This window comes from Sciurus carolinensis, chromosome 10 (assembly GCF_902686445.1).
Source record: "Sciurus carolinensis chromosome 10, mSciCar1.2, whole genome shotgun sequence".
In the NCBI taxonomy this organism is placed as follows: Eukaryota; Metazoa; Chordata; class Mammalia; order Rodentia; family Sciuridae; genus Sciurus; species Sciurus carolinensis.
Window position 1 is genome coordinate 136,522,558 of NC_062222.1, and position 20,826 is coordinate 136,543,383.

General features: G+C 53.0%; 2 protein-coding genes and 1 pseudogene across 2 annotated transcripts in view; all 3 read left to right on the top strand.

The window, feature by feature from the left end:
* Man2b2 (mannosidase alpha class 2B member 2) overlaps positions 1-9,375 on the top strand; it is a 30,734-nt gene extending 21,359 nt beyond the window's left edge. Inside the window, exons 12-19 of the mRNA XM_047567194.1 lie at positions 1,941-2,132; positions 2,529-2,781; positions 3,223-3,333; positions 3,425-3,638; positions 5,873-6,010; positions 7,346-7,458; positions 8,058-8,175; positions 9,088-9,375. Coding sequence (XP_047423150.1) covers positions 1,941-2,132; positions 2,529-2,781; positions 3,223-3,333; positions 3,425-3,638; positions 5,873-6,010; positions 7,346-7,458; positions 8,058-8,175; positions 9,088-9,185 — 1,237 coding nt within the window. The 3' untranslated portion in view covers positions 9,186-9,375. The remainder of the gene's footprint in view (positions 1-1,940; positions 2,133-2,528; positions 2,782-3,222; positions 3,334-3,424; positions 3,639-5,872; positions 6,011-7,345; positions 7,459-8,057; positions 8,176-9,087) is intronic.
* A 2,416-nt stretch (positions 9,376-11,791) lies between these two features.
* LOC124994320 (cullin-3-like) lies at positions 11,792-14,357 on the top strand (annotated as a pseudogene).
* A 2,782-nt stretch (positions 14,358-17,139) lies between these two features.
* Positions 17,140-18,902, top strand: Mrfap1 (Morf4 family associated protein 1). The gene is made up of 2 exons (XM_047567195.1): positions 17,140-17,705; positions 17,865-18,902. Exon 1 carries the CDS (start codon positions 17,316-17,318, stop codon positions 17,697-17,699), a length of 384 nt encoding a protein of 127 aa, XP_047423151.1. The 5' UTR covers positions 17,140-17,315; the 3' UTR covers positions 17,700-17,705; positions 17,865-18,902.
* The last annotated feature ends 1,924 nt before the right edge of the window (positions 18,903-20,826 follow it).

Sequence of the window (20,826 nt, forward strand, 5' to 3'; positions counted from 1 at the left end):
CCACTTTTTAAAACTTAGCATCTCTATTCAGGAAGTAGTCACACTCCCTTCAGAACATGAAGTGTGTTGGTCAGCTTTTCATTGCTGTGACAAAATACTTGAGAAAAACCACTTAGAGGAGGAAAGACTTGTTTTGGCTCACTAGTCAAAGTCAGAGGCTTTGGTCCATAGTGAGCCAGCTCCATTGCTTTGGGCCTGAGACGAGGCAGAGTATCACAGCGGAAGGGTGTGGCTGAGGAAGGCCACTCAGTTCATGGCAGCCAGTCAGCAGAGAGAGGGGGAAGGGGAGGGACCGGGTACAAGATATAGTCCCCAAAGACATGTCCCTCAGGACCCACTCTTCAGCCACACCCCACCTCCTGCAGTTTCCACCACTTCCCAAGAGTCCATGCATTGACCCATTGGATTGGTCCATTAATACGGTTCCAGCCCTCATGATCAATCACTTGCCCAGATTCCTGCCTCTGAACATTGCTATATTGGAGACCAAGCCTTGAACACACGAGCCTTTGGGGGACCTTTAAGTTCAAACTTTAGCAGGAAGGGACCCTCAAAATTGTCTTCATATGGCCCCCAACCCTTCTCACTTGGAGGGGCATCTGTGCTGGTGAGTGTTGGTGGGGCTCAGGGCGAGGGCTGTGTCAGCAGCTCTCCACTGCCCCTTCCCAGACTGGGCAGCGGGAGCAGCCGACAGCAGCCAGCAGGCAGCAGGGGTGAGGCGGGCGGGGCCCAGCAGGAGTGGAGCAAGGCCAGGCTGGGAGCGGTGGGGTCTGCACACTGCCCGCCTCGCGCGCTCCGCGTGCCCCTCTCAGACACCCTCTGCGGGGCAGCCCCACTTGCTGTCCCCTTTGTCCAGCCCACAGGTGTCGCACACCTAGGCCACCTCCCACCTAGCATTTTCCAGGACCAGAGCTCACGCCACGCTGTCCCGTGCCTGGCTGCCTGTCTCTCCCTTGCTTTTGAACACTGGTGAACACAGGGATGTTCTTGTTAGACTCCAAAGCCCACCAGCCGAGCCTTGCAGAACCAGCATCTGCCACCTGCTCAGAGGAGGAGCGAGGGAGCTGGGAGCTCAGAGGAGCTGCCGCAGAGATGGAAGTCATTCCTTTTTCTCCTCTTCATGGGGTCTCAGTGGGACCCTTCTTAGCATGCCTCCTTTTTCTTCCTTGCCTGGCTTCCTTTCCCATGCCACAGAAATCCCCACAGTGGGCAGAGCCGTGGCAGTTCATCCCCTGCCCACGAAAAGGCCAAGCCCAGTTACAAATAACATAGAAGCACGTCATTGATTAGGCTACCTGTAGATTTGCAATTAAAATATACATCTGTAAGATCCTGGGACCCCTCCCCACTCTGCCCACATCCTCCATCCTAACCAGAACACCCTAAGGAGTGGGCACGGAATTTGAAGTCAGAGCTCACTTTGAACACCCACTGGCCTACTTCCAAATGCACCATCTTGGGCAAGCAATGGCACATGGCCCAGCCTGTGTGCCTCCATGTGTCTTGGAGTGAAACGGGTTAACAGTTCATGTCCCCTGGGGCCTTGGGGCCAGGAGAATTTAACCAGGTGACGGAAGGCCCTGCATGTGAGATGTGACATGGGGTCAGTAAATATGGTGTCCTGCTGGACAGCTGAGGGTCAGCATGACAGAAATCCTTCCTGTACTGGCGCTGCTCACAGACCCTGCTGGCCTCCTGGGTGGCCCCCGCCCCACCTCTGTGAAGGTGTGCTCTGAGGCCTGAAGCGCAGCCCACAGAGACTGGCTGGCTCTGGGTGGGGTCTTTACGTGGACCTCACTGTGTCCTGGTGACCATTACACAGCCTCCTCACGGTGGTTCTCCTTGCTCTGGGCTCTTGGCTGCATCTGGATAGGGGCTGTCAGCCTGGCTCCAGACCCTGTGCAGGACAGGGGTGCTGTTTTCTCTTGCTCTCACTGCAGACAAAGCAACCGGACGGTGCACATGACCCAGGAGTTTCTGGAGTACCACGTCAACGGCGACGTGAAGCGGGGCCCCATCTCTGACAACTACCTGTTCACTGCCAACAAGACCGCAGTGCCCGCCTGGAAAGCCGTGGAGATGGAGATCGTGAGGGGCAAGCTGACGACTGAGATCCGGCAGTACTTCTACAGGTGCCTCCCGGCTGGTGCCCACCACTGGGTGCCTGGGAATGCCCATGGACTAGCTGATGAGTGAGCGAGAGGCTGTCAGTGCCCAGACCCTTGCCCTGTGCCTGCCCTGGCATTTGGTGGTTGCAGCATCTCTGGGTGTGCTTTCTACATGTGCCGAGTCATTTGGCTGGACACTGAGCTCCGAGCCCAGGAGAGGGGCTCCTAGGGCCAGGCCCACACAGCAGCTCCATGGCTTCAGGGATCCGGGCTCCTCTTGTTGCATTTCTCAGTGTCCCAGGTGGTGCTGTTGTGCACATGGCCCTAGGAGGCCCCCTCTCTACCCAGCCCGCCAGCAGGAAGGAGGGGAGAGGAGCGGAGGCTCCGCGGCCTTACCTCCCACACACGCTTCTCCTCCAGGAGCGCCGCCGCCCGGGCTCACACCTTCGAGATCCACTCCCGCCTCGTCCATGTGCCTCCGGGCCCGGACAGAGAGCTGCTCTGTCACCGGATAGAGCAGCAGTACCGAGTGGGCCCCCTGGAGCTGAATCGAGAGGCCATCCTGAGGACCAGCAGTGACATAAATAACCAGAAACTCCTCTATTCAGACAACAATGGCTACCAGATGCAGCGGAGGCCCCACCAGGCCTTTGTGAACAACATCATCGCCCGGGTAACCCTGTTGCCACACGCTGCACCCTGTCATGCTCTGCCTGACCCCTTAAGCAGCTGAGGCCTCTAGAGAGAGTTCCTTTAATGCCCCCTTGCCCTAGGCCTGCCTACACAGGGGTGAGGGCACAGCTGCCAGTCAGAGTGCATCTGGATTCTGGTGCTGCCACATATGCATGAGAGATCTTAGTTTCTACCTGTTTCCTCTTCTGAAAACTCAGTGCTTTGTCAGTGGGCTGTTTTGAGGGTTGGTGCATTGATGTGTGTTGAGGGCCTGGAGCCACATCAGCTGGGCCACGTGGTTAGGGAGCATCAGGGCAGAGAGCTGAACCCCCATGCACTGACCTCCAGGTCAAGGCACATCCCCTGTGTGCTGCTGAGCCACGGGGGGCTGGCCGGCGGCCTAGGTCACTTCACCGAGTCTCCCGTGGTGCTTACCTTGCAGAATTACTTCCCCATGGTGCAGTCGGCCTTCATCGAGGACAGCAAAAGCAGGCTTGTGCTGCTGTCGGACCGCGCACACGGCATCTCCAGCCAGGGCAACGGGCAGGTGGAGGTAGGAGAGGTGGCCTGTCCTTCCACAGCCCTCAGGGCTGCCCACGAGCACTCAAAGGACAAGGAGGCCCTCTCATCACCCCCTCCCACAGGTCATGCTCCATCGGCGGCTGTGGAACAACCTGGCCTGGAACCTGAACTACAACCTCACGCTGAACGACACCTCGATTGTCTACCCAGTGCTCTGGCTCCTGCTGGGGCCCCACTCAGTCACCACTGCGCTGCGCCCGAGGATTGCACTGGCCCTGCAGCACAGGCCCGTCGTGCTGGTCAGAGAGCTGGCCAACAGAGGGGTGCCCATTCCTAGTACGCATCACTCTGTCCCCGAACACGGCATTGGGCCAGGCTGGCCTCGGGAGGGACTCATGCCCTCAGGGATCTGGGCAGCTCAGGGGCAGGAAGGGACCTCAGGGACCGAGGGCAAACAGCGGCCCACTCAAGGTTACCCTGCTGGTAAGCACAGAGCTAGGGCTGGCAGCTGTTCCACTGTACGCCTCCCCCTTGTGTCCTCTCCTCCATTGTCTCCTGATGTGTCTGACTGTCTTAATGTGACACTGTCACCATGTCACTTCAGGCCCGAGGGCCCAGCATTTAAAAGACAGGTTTTGTCTGAGTGTGGGTCTCCAGGTCAGGAACCTGCATGAGGCATGCTCTCCAGGTGAGAGTGCCTCTAGTCCACAGCCTCGCCTGCAAGGCTGCGCTCAGCCTCCGCGGAGGATCTGTAGGTTAGCCACCGTGCAGTTCCGTGTCTTCCTTAACACAGCGGAAGGTGAGAGACATTAGACAAGATCATACTGAAGAGGGTCCTTGGAGCAGGCTTTGAAGAAGTAAAGACCCAGCTACAATCTGGCCCTGTCCTCAGAATCCTGGAACTATTCTGCCCACTCGTACAGGTGTCGATAGGCTGTGCTTGCAAGGTGCTTCCTCCTTCAGTTCAAGGCCAGAACCTCCCAGGGCCTCTGCAGTCAGGTGGGCTGTTACCTGCTCTTGCAGTGTGCACTTACTGAGCACCTACGGTGTGCTCCAGGCTGCAGGTGGGTCCGATGCCGCCCTGTCCAGGAGTTTTCTCAGGGCAGGAGGAGGGCGTGCTGTCAGGGCTGGTGCCTTGTGTTTGGAGCACAAGCTGGAGGTCAGGCGCCACTCCAGGGACACAGCTGGGGTTCTGAACCTGGAGACAGCGGACACTGAAGGGGCAGTTGCTGGGGCAGAGCCTGGGCAAGCTCCTTAATTAAGGAACCTGGGCAGGCAGGAGCAGGGCAGGGTGGGTGTCTCGGGAGCAAGCATTCATGGCCTTCCTTTCTGAACTACCTCTGACCTGTCCACCCAGCTCACACTAGTTCCCTTGCTTCCGAGTCCCAGGACCGGGTTCTGATTGCCCTAGCAGGGTCAGTGGTTCCCGCCTGGGGACAGGGCCTTTGCTACAGGAGATGTGCTGTGCCTGAGGAAGCCCTGTCCTGCCTGCCCCACTCTGGTCTCTGTTGGTGCAAAGGAGAGAATAGCAACTTGAAGTGGCTGAGCCACAGGAGAACGTTTTCTGAGGCCCACATAACCTCAGGAGGGCAGGGGTATTGTGGGCCTTCAGGCCAGGAGCGGCATGAGGCTATCCCCAGCCCGTCACTGTCTGAATAGCCTTTGTCCTCCAGCCGGCACATGCCGTAAAAGCTCCTGGCTGTGCTAGGAGGGCACCTCTTCCCTTGCTCCCATAGTAGTCTACTTTCCATCACGGCAACAAAATCCCTGAGAAAATCAATTTCAAGGAGAAAAGGTTATTTTGGCTCTGGTTTCAGAGGTTCTAGTCCCTCGTTGCTTGTCCCTGTTGCTTTTAGGCAGCACAATACATAATGTTTGGAGGCTGAGGTGGAGGATGTCAGCTCACCTCGTGGAGGCTGGGAAATAGAAGAGGGGGCTGGGGTATCAGCACCCCCATCAAGGGCCTGCTGCAGTGGGCTCCCTCCCTCCCTCCCAAGAGTACAGGCTGGTGACCAGGCCTTCAACACATGGCCTTTGGGGACATACAGGTTCCACAGCACCACCCCAAACTGAGAGTCCTGATTTCCCATCTCAAGTGCAGCAGGCCCAGGGAAGGCTTCTGATGGTCCTGCTCAGGTGAGGTGGCCCAGGCCTAGACCAGTCTGTGAGGCCTGGGGTACAAAGCTGGCAGCTTGAGTGACCTCCAGGCAGCGCTGACAGCAGAACAGGGAGGAACTAGCTTCCCAGACCTGGAGTAGAAGGTAGAGCTGCCTGGAGCTCTCCGGACTCAGTCTTGTCTGTCTGAACGGCGGGGCTGGGGACCCTGAAGAGCCTCCCAGCCCTGAGCTCTGTGGCCCCAGTATTTGGGTTTGGAGGGAAGGACCCGCGGGAGCACGGGCAAGGTGTGGAGAAGCCGGGGCGCCAGGACCAGCAGGCCGGCTGACCGGCGTAGGCCCACACGGGGTGGGTGAGTGCCGGGCCGAGAGGGCCAGGGGAACGCCATGGGGAGTTCTGAATGCCTGGAGGAGGATCGGTCCTGAGACCCCCTCCTCTTTCTCTGTCTGCTGCAGGATCTGCCCCAAAGCTCCCAGGACCCCTGGAGCAGGAGGCTGTGACACTGCCCCCAAACCTGCACCTGCAGATCCTGAGCATCCCTGGCTGGAACTACAGCACAGTCCACGCCAGGCACATGCACAACCTTCAGAAAGGTGAGGCAGCCATCCAGCGGGTGCAGACCCCTCAGACTGCCCTTGAGTCCATCACCAGACAGAGGCTCACCTCAGACCCTCACAGCTCTGTGGGGTCACCTGGTCCCTCATCTGGGGCGAGACCCACAGAGACAGCTATCCTTATCCTGCCCAACCCTCAGGGCTACACAGGATCCATCTTCCAGAAAATGGCCAAGACCCAAAATGGTGTGGCTGGTCCTGGCCTGGAGCCCATTTGCCCAGCTTGCTGGGTGACTCTGGCCATTCCCCACCTGTCCGAAGGCCTTGGTCCATCTCCATTTGCTATTTGAGGGAACCAGGTACCTGCAACTGCCTGTAAAGTGGGCTCCTACAGCACCTCGCTGTCCAGGGCAGGAGGTGGGGGTTGCTGTATAACTCTGGAACTCAGATTCTTAGCCGCTGCACCAAGAGCATACGTAAAAGCCATTTTACAAACCTCTTAGCTTTGGGGTAGCCATTCCTACATGCGTGTCTAAAACCCAGCAAGCTCTGAGCCCCAAGATGAGCTTTATCGGATCTCAATACCTCAGCTCCAACTCAGTGTCTGACTCAGCAGTGGGGTGGCCGCAGGCTTGGCTCCATGAGCCAGGGTCTCTTAGTCAGCTGGGCCCTCTTCCCAGGGCCTTGGACTCAGGCTTGCCCTGAGCCTTGCTCCTCTCATCTGCAAGACATGAGCGTCAGCAAGAGAGCCTCCCTATGGGGGGTAGCCGAGGGTGGACTCGAGATCCCTGGACACTGCGGCGAACAAGACCACCATATCAGTCAGGGTGACCAGGTAGTGCTGTGGTAGCAAGGAGCCCCCAGCTCTCCTGACTTGGTGCAGCATGAATTCATTGCTTCCCCATGTTCCATGGGGGTCAGTGGGAAGGCCCTTCTCACTGATATAGAGGTATTATTACAGCACCTGCCTCCTCATCACTGTGGTGAGAAAAGTGACAGCTTGCTCCCACCACTCTGGGTGGTATGGCTGCACCTCGCCTCAGGGGTAGGGCAGGAGAGGATGGGAGCACTTGAGGACAGCCCAGTGATGACCTCAGTGGGAATGAGGACGCTGGCCTCCGCCCCTGAGTGACAGCCAGGAGGCCTGGATTGGCTCAGACTGGCCTGGAGTCCTCCCTTCCCTGCACTCCAGCTGCATGGCCCTGGGCAAGGGACTGCTCTCCGAGCCTTGGCTGCTTCTGTGAAGTGGGGACCAAGCAGCTACCTCTCAGGGAGGCTGAGGATGTGGAATCAGTCAAGTGTGAAGCACCTGGGACAGACGAGGGCCTTGAGGTTAGCTACTGGGGGTCCTCACTGCCACCTCTGTGCTTAAAGGCCACCAAAGGGAGGCCCAAGCAGACCTGCATCGTGTCCTGCTGCGGCTACACCACCTGTATGAGGTGGGGGAGGACCCGGCCCTGTCTCGGCCAGTGACTGTGGATCTGGAGGTAACTGCCCCCTTGCCCTTCCCCCCAGATCACTATGGCAGGCCTCCCCAGGAAAATCTAAGGCCCTGAGTGAGGACCCCCATGGGCCCACCCGCCTGCTCCTCCTTGAAGGCCTCTGGGCTTTGTCAGTTATCCTAGCAGGTCGTCTGTCGCTTCCATACATGATCTTTTACACACAGACACCATCTGCATAATCAGAAACCAAGCAGATGGTGGCAGACTTCCTTTGAAGATGACCTAGAGGATCCAGGGGTGACCACCCCCCAGCCTCTCCCCTCATCTGTCAGGCCGAAAGGCTGTGGAGAGGTTCTGCAGCAAGGACGTGTGCCCAAGCACCTGGCACCCGAGAGACTCCCAGTGCACCCGGCACCACCTGCCCCTCCCAGACCCTCACCTGGCCAGGCCCTTAGGAAGCACACAGCCTGGCCTCCGTTTCCTCACCTGTAAACAGGCTGATGCTCCCTGCCTTGCGGAGTCAAGAGCTGAAGCAGGCGTGTCCCGTAAGGCACGGCCACCCCTACAGCTGCTCTGGCTCTCTACTCTGCTCCAATCTGGAATGTCTGTGGGGCCAACCTCTCACTCTGCTCCTGTCCCTGCAGGCCATACTGAGGGGGCTGGGGCCCGTGGTAGTGGTCAAGGAGCGCTCACTCACAGGGACCTGGGATGCACATTCGCTGCAGCGCTGGAGATGGAGGACGAAGACTGGCCACCAGAGAGGTGTGGGAACCCCTGCCTTATTCCATCTAGGTCCCTGCCAGGCTCGGGAGCTGGACAGACCCGTGCAGATCCAGCCATCTGCCCTCGTGACTGGGGGGCCTCAAGGGCCCTTTCCCCTCTGAATCTGCAGCCTCCCTGATCTACCAGAATAGGTCAAGAAAGGCTTGGGTCAGTCTCCACACGCAGGCACACACATGAGCGTGTGTGTGAAAGAGAGAGAGAGAAACGAACACATACACAGACTGCATGCCCTGTCCTGGGCAAGAGCCCCGAGCTCCCGAGTGTGCCCCAGGGGTTCTGCCAGAGTTGACCCTGTTGACGTGGCCATTCTGTGCCCCACTCCACTTCCCAGCAGCTCCCGCGGGCTAGGCAGCTTCGTGCCTCTGACTTTGCTATCTCTTCCCCCCACCTTAGAAGGCACCTGTCCTCGCTTTCTGACAACCCCTGCTGGCCTTCCCCCCCCACCCCCCCGCCTGGGCAGGTGGCTCTGCTGCTCTCTTGGTCCCAAGTGCTTCCTCTGTCCTGGGCATCTCCTCTTGTCCACTGTACACAGCATGGTGCCACATGCAGAGTGCACATTGAGTCTTTGGTGGGGAGGGAGGGAGGACAGGTTTGCCCCCCCCCAGTGGCCAGGTTCCACCAGATGGCCCCAGTTAGAAAGCCCGCAGGCGCTGAGTCCAACACCCTGTGGGGAAACCTGCCCACGGGTCAGGACCAGCCCGATGACACACTCCACTGTGGGCCACGCCTCAGGAGAGGGAGAGGTGGGGAGACCCACTGTGTAAGGACCTGGCAGGCACAGGCAGCAGAGGGCCACCGTCACCATGGGAACCACCACAGATGTAGGCAGCCACAGGTTGCGGGGGAGTCTAGGAAAAAGTGCCCGTCTGGACACACTCTGTGCTCCCCCAGGCCCTTTCACCTCTCCCTCAAGACTGAAAAAAGGCTCCACCGTCACTGTCCACCCCAAGGAGATCCGCACGTTCTTCATCGATTTTCAGCAGCAGTGAGGTAGATAGATGGCCCTGGTTGCAGGACGGCCCAGCCCGGACTTCCTGTGATGGAGCCGGCCCACAGAAGAGCGGTGACCAGGGCCTGGGGTCGGGGAATGAGCTGTGAGCCCACAGGCTGGTGGCAGAAAATGGTCCCATCTGGGATTTTCTCTCTTATTTTTTTTAATAAAATTTTTATTACAAAGTCAGTTCTCCCTCCAGTGCTCAAGCCAGCCCCCGCCTCTCCTCACACACGATGGATGTTTTCTTTCTTTCTTCTGATTTCTTTTGTTTTTTAAATGACCTTTATTAAAAAAAAAAAAAAAAAAAGGTTGCACGCATTATAGGAAATGGAAAATCCCAAAGAACAAAGTCATCCACACACACACAAGCGGCTTACAGCTGCATGTCCTTCCAGCCCAACACACGCCACGTGCGGTTTCGTGTGGTCGAGCTGGCGGTGCATGTCTTGCCTCCCCACGTTGTGAATATTTACCAACTCAACATCCCAAAGCTACAGATTTTGATAACCAAGAATACGCTTTGCAAATTCAGTCTGGAGAAAAAAATGTAATCTTGCTTTCTCAGGAACAAAAATTCACAAAAGATAAAAAACGGCAAAGACCTCGAGATAAAAGGACTGGCAGAGCGACAGTGACATAGTGCATGGCGTCACACTCCACTGAAGATGAGGCGCACGTCGGGGCGCACGAGGCACGGCCTCAGGGAAGTTCACTGCTTCATCTACACCGTTGACATGTCAGCAAGGTCGGTGCCACTGACCTGCTTGACATCCCAGAGTGCAGCCAGAGCGCTGCCCACAGGGCAGGGTGGACCTCAGGGGCAGAGCACTCACCTGGCTGGGTGCCACCCCAGCACCAAAGAAGAAGAAGAAAGGTAAACCCGGACACATCTGCGCACACCTCTCCCTGGGCATGTCCTTCCACCCTCTGGTGCTGCCCACTGAACAAGTCCTGACGCAGGCTGCCCAGAGCTGGCCAAACAATTCCACGTCCGAGGCGTATCTCTTCCATCAACCATGACAGATGTGTACAAATCAGCTAGTCCACTGGCTCACTTTTTACCACGTGTCAGTGCAGGACATCCACAAAACCTAGATGCTTCAAAATAAAGAACCACCTGGGTCCACAACAATCACAGGTAGTTTATATCAAAGCACCAGACCTTCGGGTACAATCTAAAACCAGCTGTGAGCTGCAGAGGTCCCAGCAAGGACCCCTCCACACCTTGCCCTGCTCCCCTTTGACTATTCATTCCAGCCACAGAGCATGGCACTAGTCTAGCTCCCAGAGGCAGTTGACAAGGCCACTTCCAGGAGACAGCCCTTCCTAACAACCAGCCGAAGGACCTTTGTACAGGGATTATGTCACCACCTCTACTTTAACCATACCTGGGGCATCGCGACTTGTTTATGCTTGAGTACAACATTGACAGATGGCTAGACCATTGCTGGCCTCTGCATCCTGCCCCCTGCTCCGCTGACCACCACCCAGGGTGGCCCGCTCTCCAGCACCTCAAAGAGTTCACAATTCCTAGTGCAACACTCCTGTAAAACCACAGAACACCTGCAAAGGGGCTTGACGTAGCCCACTTTCACCACGTGCTGTGGCCTTCTCAACATTTAGAAAGACCGCAGGCTTCTACTGGGGCCTTAGGTGTCCCGCTGGGCAGAGGTACAGAATAAACTGCACACGCAGCGAGGCTGTAATCTGAAGTGGCTTCTGCGAAGGAGCACTCCCTCCTGGGTCAGCCAGTGGCCTCCTGGGTCAGCCAGTGGCCGGGTGTGTGCATCTGTGATGCTTACCGGGTTCTAACAACCTCCCCTCGGGTGCGCAAGTGGGTTCAGGAAGAGCCCTGGGCTCTGAACACACAGTGCTCTTGGTGTGCTGTCATTCACTGGCCGTTTCCTGAACATCTAGAAGGACCAGACGCTACATAAACTGGCACGCACTCATCCCTTATTACAGTGTTCACAGCAAAGTAAAGCAGCATAGGACAGGGGCTCCTCCCACCAGCCGCGGATATCAGGCTCCTTGGGCCTCTACTCCCAGACCCACGCACAAATGAGGGGGCTCAGCCATTTTCCCCCAAATGACGTTTCCTGTGAATTTTAGCAAGATATCTACAAAATATGTTGTTACTACCTCTGCTTTTAAGAGGTGCCAGGCACTTCAGAACACCTAGAAAGATCGGATGATTCAAAGGAGTACCCAGCTCTGTCAATCACACATATGGCAGTGAAGAACAGCTCGCACAGTGCTCACGACAGGAAAACGTCCTCTGGGTATGAGGGGCACAGGCCCTTCTCTTTATTCGCAGACCTTCTAATGCGTGTGGCTCCTGGTGTGGCCTCTAAAGGAGGTCAGATGGATCCATTTCACTTCCATGGGGTTGGAGGGGTAGCCTGGTGGTAGAGCCCGACATGCACAAAGCCTGGGGTTTTTATCCCTAGCACCAAAAAAATTGTTGGAGAATGCCTTCAAGCACATAGCAAAGTGCACTGGGTTGCCTGTCACTAGAAAATGTCAACAAAGTTCAGAGGACAGCATGAAACCAAGCTCCATTTCTAGGCAGACTGCGATTAAGTCAGAAATCAGTAAAGCATGAACGTCGCCGAGGCGGGGGAGGAGGACGTTCGGGAGCGCGATGAAGGGAGGCGGGCCGGCCTGAACGGGCCGCGCAGCCCTCAGCCCAGCCGCCGCCCCACGGCCCGCCTTACACGCGCCACCGCGCTGCAGAGCGCGACCCGAAGCCGCCCGGGAGGGGACGAGCACCAAGGGGAACCTGAGCAAAGGCACGGGCAGCCGGGAGGACGCCAAGCGCGTGGATGAAACGTGCGGAAAGAGCCTTTGGGACCTTCTGAAGCAGCGTGAGAAGGAGAGCGGGCTGAGCTCCGAGGAGCTCTGCAGCGGGCACACGGTGCTTTTGCTAAGCGTGGAGACGCTCAGCGAGGTTGTCACCGCGCAGCTCATGAACCAGGCGCGAGCAGATGTACTAGATTCGCTGAATAACAACCTTCTTCAAACACCACATCAAGCGTGGAATAGTCATCAAACAGCTATAGTGACGACTGGAGACATACTGATGTATATGGACCGCGTACATGTACAACAGAAGAATCTAGAGAATGTCTGCAATTTGGGATTGGTTATTTTTGGAGATAAGTTGTTCGTTATGGGTGTATTAGGGGTCGTCTTCGGCAAACGCTATTGCATATGACTGCAAGAGGGCAGAAAGGAGAAGTTGTAGACAGAGGCGCAATAAGAAATGCTTGCCAGATGCTAATGATTTTAGGTCTTGAGGGAAGACCTGTCTATGAAGAAGATTTTGAGACTCTGTTTTTGGAAATGTCTGCAGAATTTTTTCAGATGGAAAACCAGGAATTTTTAGCAGAAAACAGTGCTTCAGTATATATAAAGGAAGCAGAAGCTAAAATTAATGAAGAAATAGAACGCGTGATGCACTCACTGCCTCGACAAATTAACCGAAGAGCCCATGGTAAAGGTAGTTGAGAGAGAACTCATTTCCAAGCACATGAAGACTATAGTAAAAATGGAGAATTCTGGGCTAGTACGTATGTAGAAAAATGGAAAGACAGAAGACCTTGCTTGCATGTACAAGTTATTTAGTCATGTGCCAAATGGTTTGAAGATGATGTGTGAATGTATGAGTTCTTATTTGCAGGAGCAAGGTAAAGCCCTTGTTTCTGAAGAAGGAGAAGGAAAGAATCCAGTTGACTATATTCAAGGCTTATTGGACCTGAAGAGTAGATTTGATCGCTTCCTTCAGGAATCATTCGATAATGACCGGCTCTTTAAACAGACCATTGCTGGTGATTTTGAGTATTTTCTCAACCTCAACTCCAGGTCTCCTGAATACTTCTCATTATTTATTGATGATAAGCTGAAAAAGGGAGTCAAAAGGCTAACAGAACAAGAAGTAGAAACAATATTGGATAAGGCAATGGTCCTTTTTAGGTTTATGCAAGAAAAAGATGTATTTGAACATTATTATAAACAACACCTGGCACGGAGAGTTCTCACAAATAAAAGTGTTTCTGATGACTCTGGAAAAAAAATATGATATCTAAATTAAAGACTGAATGTGGATGTCAGTTCACTTCAAAACTGGAAGGAACGTTTAGGGATATGAGTGTCTCAAACACAATGATGGATGAATTCAGGCAACATCTACGGGCAACTGGGGTATCTTTAGGTGGTGTTGATCTCACAGTCCAGGTGCTTACAACTGGATATTGGCCCACTCAGTCAGCCACACCAAAGTGCAACATCCCACCAGCACCAAGACATGCTTTTGAGATATTTAGGAGGTTCTACTTAGCCAAGCACAGTGGTTGACAGTTCATGCTCTAGCATCATGGGTTCTGCAGATCTCAATGCCACTTTTTATGGTCCAGTTAAAAAAGAAGATGGATCTGAAGTTGGTGTTGAAGGTGCACAAGTAACAGTCTCAAATACACGGAAGCATATATTGCAAGTTTCCACTTTCCAGATGACCATATGAATGCTCTTTAATAATAGAGAAAAGTACACATTTGAGGAAATTCAACGAGAGACAGATATCCCTGAAAGAGAGCTGGTAAGAGCCCTGCAGTCCCTCGCCTGTGGTAAACCAACACGGCGGGTTCTTACAAAAGAACCCAAGTCAAAGGAAGTAGAAAATGGTCACATATTTTCAGTTATTGATCAGTTCACATCCAAACTACAGAGAGTCAAGATTCAAACAGTTGCTGCCAAACAAGGTGAACCAGACTCAGAAAGGAAAGAAACAAGGCAGAAAGTAGATGATGACAGAAAACATGAGATAGAAGCTGCTACAGTGCGGTCATGAAATCTAGAAAGAAGGTGCAGCACGATGTTTTAGCAGCAGAGGTGACTCAGCAGTTAAAGTCCAGTTATAAAGAAACGCATTGAAGGACGTATTAAGAGAGAATATTTGGCACAAACACCTAAGGATCGCAAACTATACACATATGTAGCATAAAATGTGTTCAGAAATTTGATTTATTCTTGGACTGTACTCATCGCATCTTTTAAATCATTAATATTAAGACGACCATCTCATATTAAATTACAGTACATGTTCTAGACCATTCAGATCAAGCCTCTATTCCCTTTGAGAGTTTTCAACATCAGTTGATTGAGCTGCAGGCTTTACAACATTTATCCCTGTAGATCACCTTTACAGTTCCTCGGGAAAATGTGAATGTGCTGCATTTTGTTTTCAATACTGTAAAAAAACAGGAAAAAAATAAAACAAAACTTTAGAAAATAAAAAAAAGAGCATAAACAGCTCTCAGGTGGTTGAAAAACATTTTTAAAAGTTCTAATCATTTATGGATAAAAAATTACCATGGGAATAAGTGCACTTGGAAATAAATAATGATGAAAATGCAAAAACAAATGTAGGGTGAGGGGGTTGGGGATACATCTCAGGGTCCAGCACTTGTCCAGCATGTGTGAGGCCCTGGGTTCCATCCCTAGTACCATGAAAGAAAATGAAAAAGGAAAAGGAAATGTTGTGTGATACAGCTGAAGTCATACCTGATGAGAATCTAAGATCTTAAATGTTAATCAGAAACAAAAGCATTCATGAGTTTCACCTGAGAAGTCAAATAAAGTAAGAGAGAAGGAGATATTAAAGAACAGAAACCACTAACAGAGAAAATAAAGAAATGCTGGAGATCTGGTCCCTACTGAACATCGGCCGCCTGGTGTTTTATGCCCAGCATGAAAGGACCTGGCTGAGGGTACCCACCCCATCTCATCCCAGAGAAGAGGCAACGTTTCCCAGTTCACTGGCAGGGTGTGAGTCATCTGCCCCTCACGCCGCTTTAAATCAACTTTCTATTTTAGAGTAGGTTTAGGTTTGAAGCAAGACCAAGCCGCAAGCACAGAGTTCCCACACCACCACCGACAACTCTGAGCAGAGCACAGCATTTGTACAATCAATGACACTGTGCTGCCACACCACTGTCACCCAGCCCTGCCTTTACCTTAGGGTTCACTCTTGGTGGTGCACATTCTGTGGGTTCAGACACGTGTCCACCACGATAGTCTTGTACACAGTAGTTTCACTGCCCTGAGCATCCTCCATGCTCTGCCTGGCCATCCTTGCCTCCGGGAGCAACCGCTGAGCTTTCTGCTGTCTCGGTAGTATTTGGAATCATACGGGTCGGCTTCCTTTACATAGGTGCACTGAAGTTTCCTCAATATCATTCATGGCTTGATAACTGATTTCCTTTTAGCACTGAGTAATATTCCAATATCTGGAATAAAGTTTATCCATTCACCTGCTAAAGGCCACTTGCTTCTGAGTTTGGGCAGTTATGAATAAAGTTGGCATAAACATCTATGTACAAGTTTTTGTCAGAACAAACCAGCTCAACCCAGTTGAAAAAATATCACAGTGTGACTGCAGAATCACATAGTAAGAGTTTCTTTAGTTTTAAAAAGAAACTACCAGTCCTGGGGATGTAGCTCAGTGGTAAAGCACTTGCCAAGCTGGTATGGGTCTCTGGTTCAATTTCCCGCACACAAAATGATAATAATAAACTACCACACTGTCTTTGGGTGTGCCTGTGCCATTTTGTACCAGCAAGGAATAAGAGTTTCTGTTGAGCCACATCCTCACCAGTGTTGAGTGTTGTTAATATTTCTCATTTTGACAATGTTGATAAGTGTGTAATGGAATCTCATGGTTATCTGGGCCATTAATTCTTATTTTTTAGAAAATTGAGACAGGTGCTACTGACACATGAAGAAAGCCCAGGGCCTGGGGTTGTGGCTCAGCAGTAAGGCACTTGCCTAGTATATGTGAGACATATATGTCTCAGCACCATATAAAAATAAATAAAGGTATTGTGTCCATTCACAACTAAAAATTAAAAAAAGAAAGAAAGAAAGCCCAAAAGTTGGATTTTTACAAGAGCAACCAAAGTGTAACGAATTTGAAGCCAGGCGTGGTGGCACTGCCCTGTAATCCCAGTGACTCTGGAGGCTGAGGCAAGAGGATTCCAAGTTCCCCATCAGCGTCGGAAAGGCCCTCAACTTCTCAGCAAGACACTGGAACCACAAAAAAATAGGGCTGGGGATGTGACTCAGTGATACAGCACCCCTGGATTCAACCTCCAGGAACCCCAGGACCGTCCCCGCTCAAAAACAAAACAAAAAAATCTGACAAAGGCCTAAATAAAAGAGATGCACTTCACACGTGTGTGCTTTCTGTGTGCAAAGTACTGTCATGACTTTTAGCCCCCAGCTGTGCTGCACTCAGAACTGTAACTTCATCTGTTAACTGGAGAGCAAGCCAAGCTCGGAAGCCGGATTCCTCGGTTCCGATCGCTGCTGGGGGTCCTGGTCAAAACACCAGCGAGGTCCCAGTTCACGTGTGGCTCTGTGTTGCCGAAGCGAGGCCGAAGCCGGGCCGCCGCAGAAGGGCGCCCCGCAGAGCGAGGGTGGGGGTCGGCGGGGAGAAAAGACCCCCAGGCGCGGACTGCAAGCCCCGGGGAGACCCAGGCGCACTTCAACGGCCGAGTCCAGGAGGAAGGGGCTCCGAGCGTCGGCCCGGGATGGCACGGCATGGGTCTGCAGCGTGCCCAGCTCCCTCCGCTTCCAGCACAGGAAAACCGCGTTTCCACTGTAAACTTCCGTGCCAGAGAAACGCGGCCGCAGGCGGACCCGACAGAAGCCCACACCTGCAGGCCTGGACAGAACGGGGCGGAGCTCTGGGTGAGGCAAGCGGGAGGAGGGCTGCGTGCGTGCTCGTGCGTGCTCGTGCGTGCTCGTGCGTGCCGGCTAGCGCGCGGCCGCGGCGGGGCTCGCCACGCCCCTTTGCGGACGTGCGCGCACCCGCACCTCGCAGCGTGACCGTAAAGCGAGGCGTGGCCGAGTCGTGAAAGGGGACGCAACGCGCAGAGCGCTTTGACGGCCAGGACTCCATTTTGTTCGCCGCCTCTCGCTCTCAAGTCGCCGTTTCCGTGGCTGCTCTGAGGGGAAAAGTTTTAAAAGGGCGAAAGTTGCACAGACCGCCCTGCGGCTGCGTGGCTGAGCGCCGCGAGCGTCCACCTTGCCCCCGCAGACGTCGGCAGCGCGGCCCGAGCGCGAGATGCGGCCCCTGGACGTGGTGGAGCTGGCCGAGCCCGAGGAGGTGGAGGTGCTGGAGCCCGAGGAGGACTTCGAGCAGTTCCTGCTGCCGGTCATCAACGAGATGCGCGAGGACATCGCGGCGCTGACCCGCGAGCGCGGCCGGGCGCAGGCGCGCAACCGCGGCAAGCTGTGGGAGATGGACAATATGCTCATCCAGATCAAGACGCAGGTGGAGGCCTCGGAGGAGAGCGCGCTGAACCACCTGCAGGGCGCGGACGGCGGCGCGGCGCCCAGGGCGGCCCCGCGCTGCGAGAAGGCGGAGGAGAAGGCCAAGGAGCTGGCCAAGATGGCAGAGATGCTGGTGGCGCTGGTGCGGCGGATAGAGAAGGGCGAGTCGGCGTGACGCGCGGTGAGCGGCGCGGCCACGTGGGCGCGGGGGCCGCGGGCCGCGCAGGCGGGGAGGCCGCCCGGGCGCGGTGGGGACGGGCCGCCCGACGGCTTCCAGGCGAGGGGGCCCTGCCTCGCTTTGTTCGCTCCTCCCTGACGCGTCTCTCCGTCTGTGCTTCAGGTTTCCGGCCAACGGTTCGGTCCAGTGATGGAGATTGGCTGACACCCTGGAGAAGCTGAAACCAGAGAGCCTTCTGTTTGCCCCTTCCCTCTGTCGACACTGTCCTCACTTACACTACGTTTCCGCTGTGGTCTGTGGTTGATGACCTCAATATGAGTTTTGATTGTTAAATGTTTTTGTTTGGGGAAGTAACTTTTGTTTGGAAAAAGCTCTCACATACAGGAATTAGGGCCTAGATTGTGAGCTCTTGCGGCAGTCACATTTGTTCCTGGGCTTTGGTTGTTGTTTCTAAATTTCGAGGTGCTTTGCTCTTTCTAGTGTGACCTGATAGCTCCCTGGAACTGTGGGTCTGTGTGCGACACATGAGACCCAGTGGAGTTCTCCAGCTCTGGAGGTGCTGAAGGAGCTGCCTGGACTCCAGAAGACCACTCCATGCAGCAACTGCTGAAGAAGGGACCGGACTTGAACTGGGAATGCCCATGGGCCTGATCTGGCTAGGACTGATGAATCTGGAGAACGGGTGAAGGATAGCATTGTTTGTATTGGGGGACTTTAATTTCTGTGTGAGACCAAAGGCAGAGAGATGTATTTTGTTCAAAGTTTAAATTTTATGTGGTACACTATCTAGATGTAACCTGTCTCGTGGGTTTGTGTGAACAACCCAACTCAATTCTATTTGCCATGGAACCTAGAGTAGAGGTGAGATCTCAGTTTTCTGTATGGGTTGATGTAATACCTTTATGTATTTTAGGGAATTCTGGACATAAAATGAAAGATATTTGCAAAGACCCTTCAGGGGCTGGGAAGGAAAGCCTGGAACTGTCTGCATTGGACTGAACTGGACAGGGAAGAGGCATCTTCAAGGTTCATATGTTGTCCAGCTGTAAGTTTATTTGAGTAGCAGGCCTGGTAAATATTTGAGGTCAAAACCCTACCATGTTTAAAAAAACAAACAACCTTGCCATGTTAATAAAAGTGTTCATTTGCTTGAAAAGAGAGTACCTAGAAACTTCTTAACAAATTTTCTTTCTTTAAAAATTAAGTCTTTTTTTCTTGACTGTCCTCGTTCCTAATTGGGGGCGAGCATCCTATGGTCTTCCAGGCTCTCAGTGAGCTGTGCGTCAAAGGGAGGTTCAGTTGTGTGCTCTTAGGGACCAGGGTGAGGAAAAACACAGATGGCTCTTGGTGTAGGAAGGCACTTTATGTAATCCTGTGGTCCAGGCTGTAGTCTTTGCACTGGGAATGTAGTGATAAAATATAGTGGGATGGGATTGACGTACAGCGTGATAATGGATCATCACCCCCCCTCCTTCAGAAGTGAAGGACTGATTCTCTTAGCTGTTCAAGTGTTGCTGACAGCCATCTGCTAAGGTTGGCCCTCCATGAGAAGTGCCTCTGCAGAACAGCTGCTGTAGTCAGGCCCCGCTCCTGCATGGACTCTTCTCCCAGTTTGTGGCAATATGAATTTCTCTCTGCTTCAGAACTCCAGTGAGGTCTCCTGAAGCTTTGGTTAGGACTGCATCACAGCCCAGGGTTACATTCCTTACCTTCCACAGGTGTTGGTTCCTAAAGAACTTAACCTGCACTCTGTTTTCATCTAGGAAACTAGCAGCAGGAAGTCTGCTTCCTGGGGGACCCTGGGGGACCTAGTTGGTAAACAAATCTAAGTTGGGTATCACCAGCTCTATTACTATATCTAAGGAGAGTACTGAGGGAGTGTCCAGGAAAACCTGTTCAGAGCAAGTAATTGGTGAACTTAGCTTCCAAGATGAGGAAGAACGGTAGACCTGCCAGTCACAGGGAACAGTGTAAGAAAATGCCAGAGATCCAGAGTGTGTTTTTGCTTGGTGTGTTTCTGTAGTGGGCAGAACTGGGCCTAATGGAATTATGAATGGAGAAACGACCACTTAAAAGCTGTATTTGGTACACTGTCATAACCAAGAAATTGATGTACTACTAACGGACTGCAGACTTTATTCTTTTTTTTTTTTCCTGACCATTTCAAAAGGTAGCATTTATTCTTATTTTACCAGTTTTCTACTAATGCCCTTTTCTGTTCAGGACACCACACTGCATTAGGTAGTTGATTCTTTTTTTAGTGGATAATACTTAATGACACACTATTTAGGATAAAAGAGGGATCCTTCCTCTCTTCCCTGCTTCTCAGTTCACCTAAAAGACAACCTTTGAGCAGTAACCTGACAGTACAGGATTCTACGTGTGTGTGTGTGTGTGTGTGTGTGTGTGTGTAACTCCCAGACATTTATACTGTGCAACCTGTCAGTGTCTGTTTTCCCTCCTGCGGTGCTGGAGATGGACCAGGGCCTTGTGTGTGCAGAGCCAAACACTTTGACTTGCATCCCCAGCTTATTTTTTTAAGATTACATTGTATTCATTGTACAGTAGCTCACATTGTACAGTAGCTCACCAAAGTTTGAGCTATTGTCTGAATTCTTTCCATGACTCTTTCCGTTAGTTTCTCTTCCTTATATTTCTGGTCACAATTGCAGCACAGCCAACATCCCCCAATTCCTGAAGTCCATCCTCCCAAGTTGCTAGCAGTTGGAGGATTAGTGGGGGCACACTTGCTTAGCATGTGCAAGGCCTTGGGTTTGATCCCCAGTGCTGCCAAAAAAAAAAACCAGGATCAATCGAATCTAGCACTTTCTAAGTAAACCAATGAGGAATCTACCAACAGGCAGTCTTATGTCTGTGTAATCATTTAGTCGTATCTGGATAGGATTGCCACAAGTTTTGGGTTTTTTTAAAAATGTTTTCTTAGTTGTAGATGGACACAATACCTTTATTTGTTTATTTTTATGTGGTGCTGGGGATTGAACCCAGTGCCCCATGCGTGCTAGGCAAGCGCTCTGCCACTTAACCACAACCCAGCCCTGCCTCAAGTTTTTACTGTAGATCCATATTGTCACGAGCCTTAGGCTCTGTCCTTTGTGGATAGCTG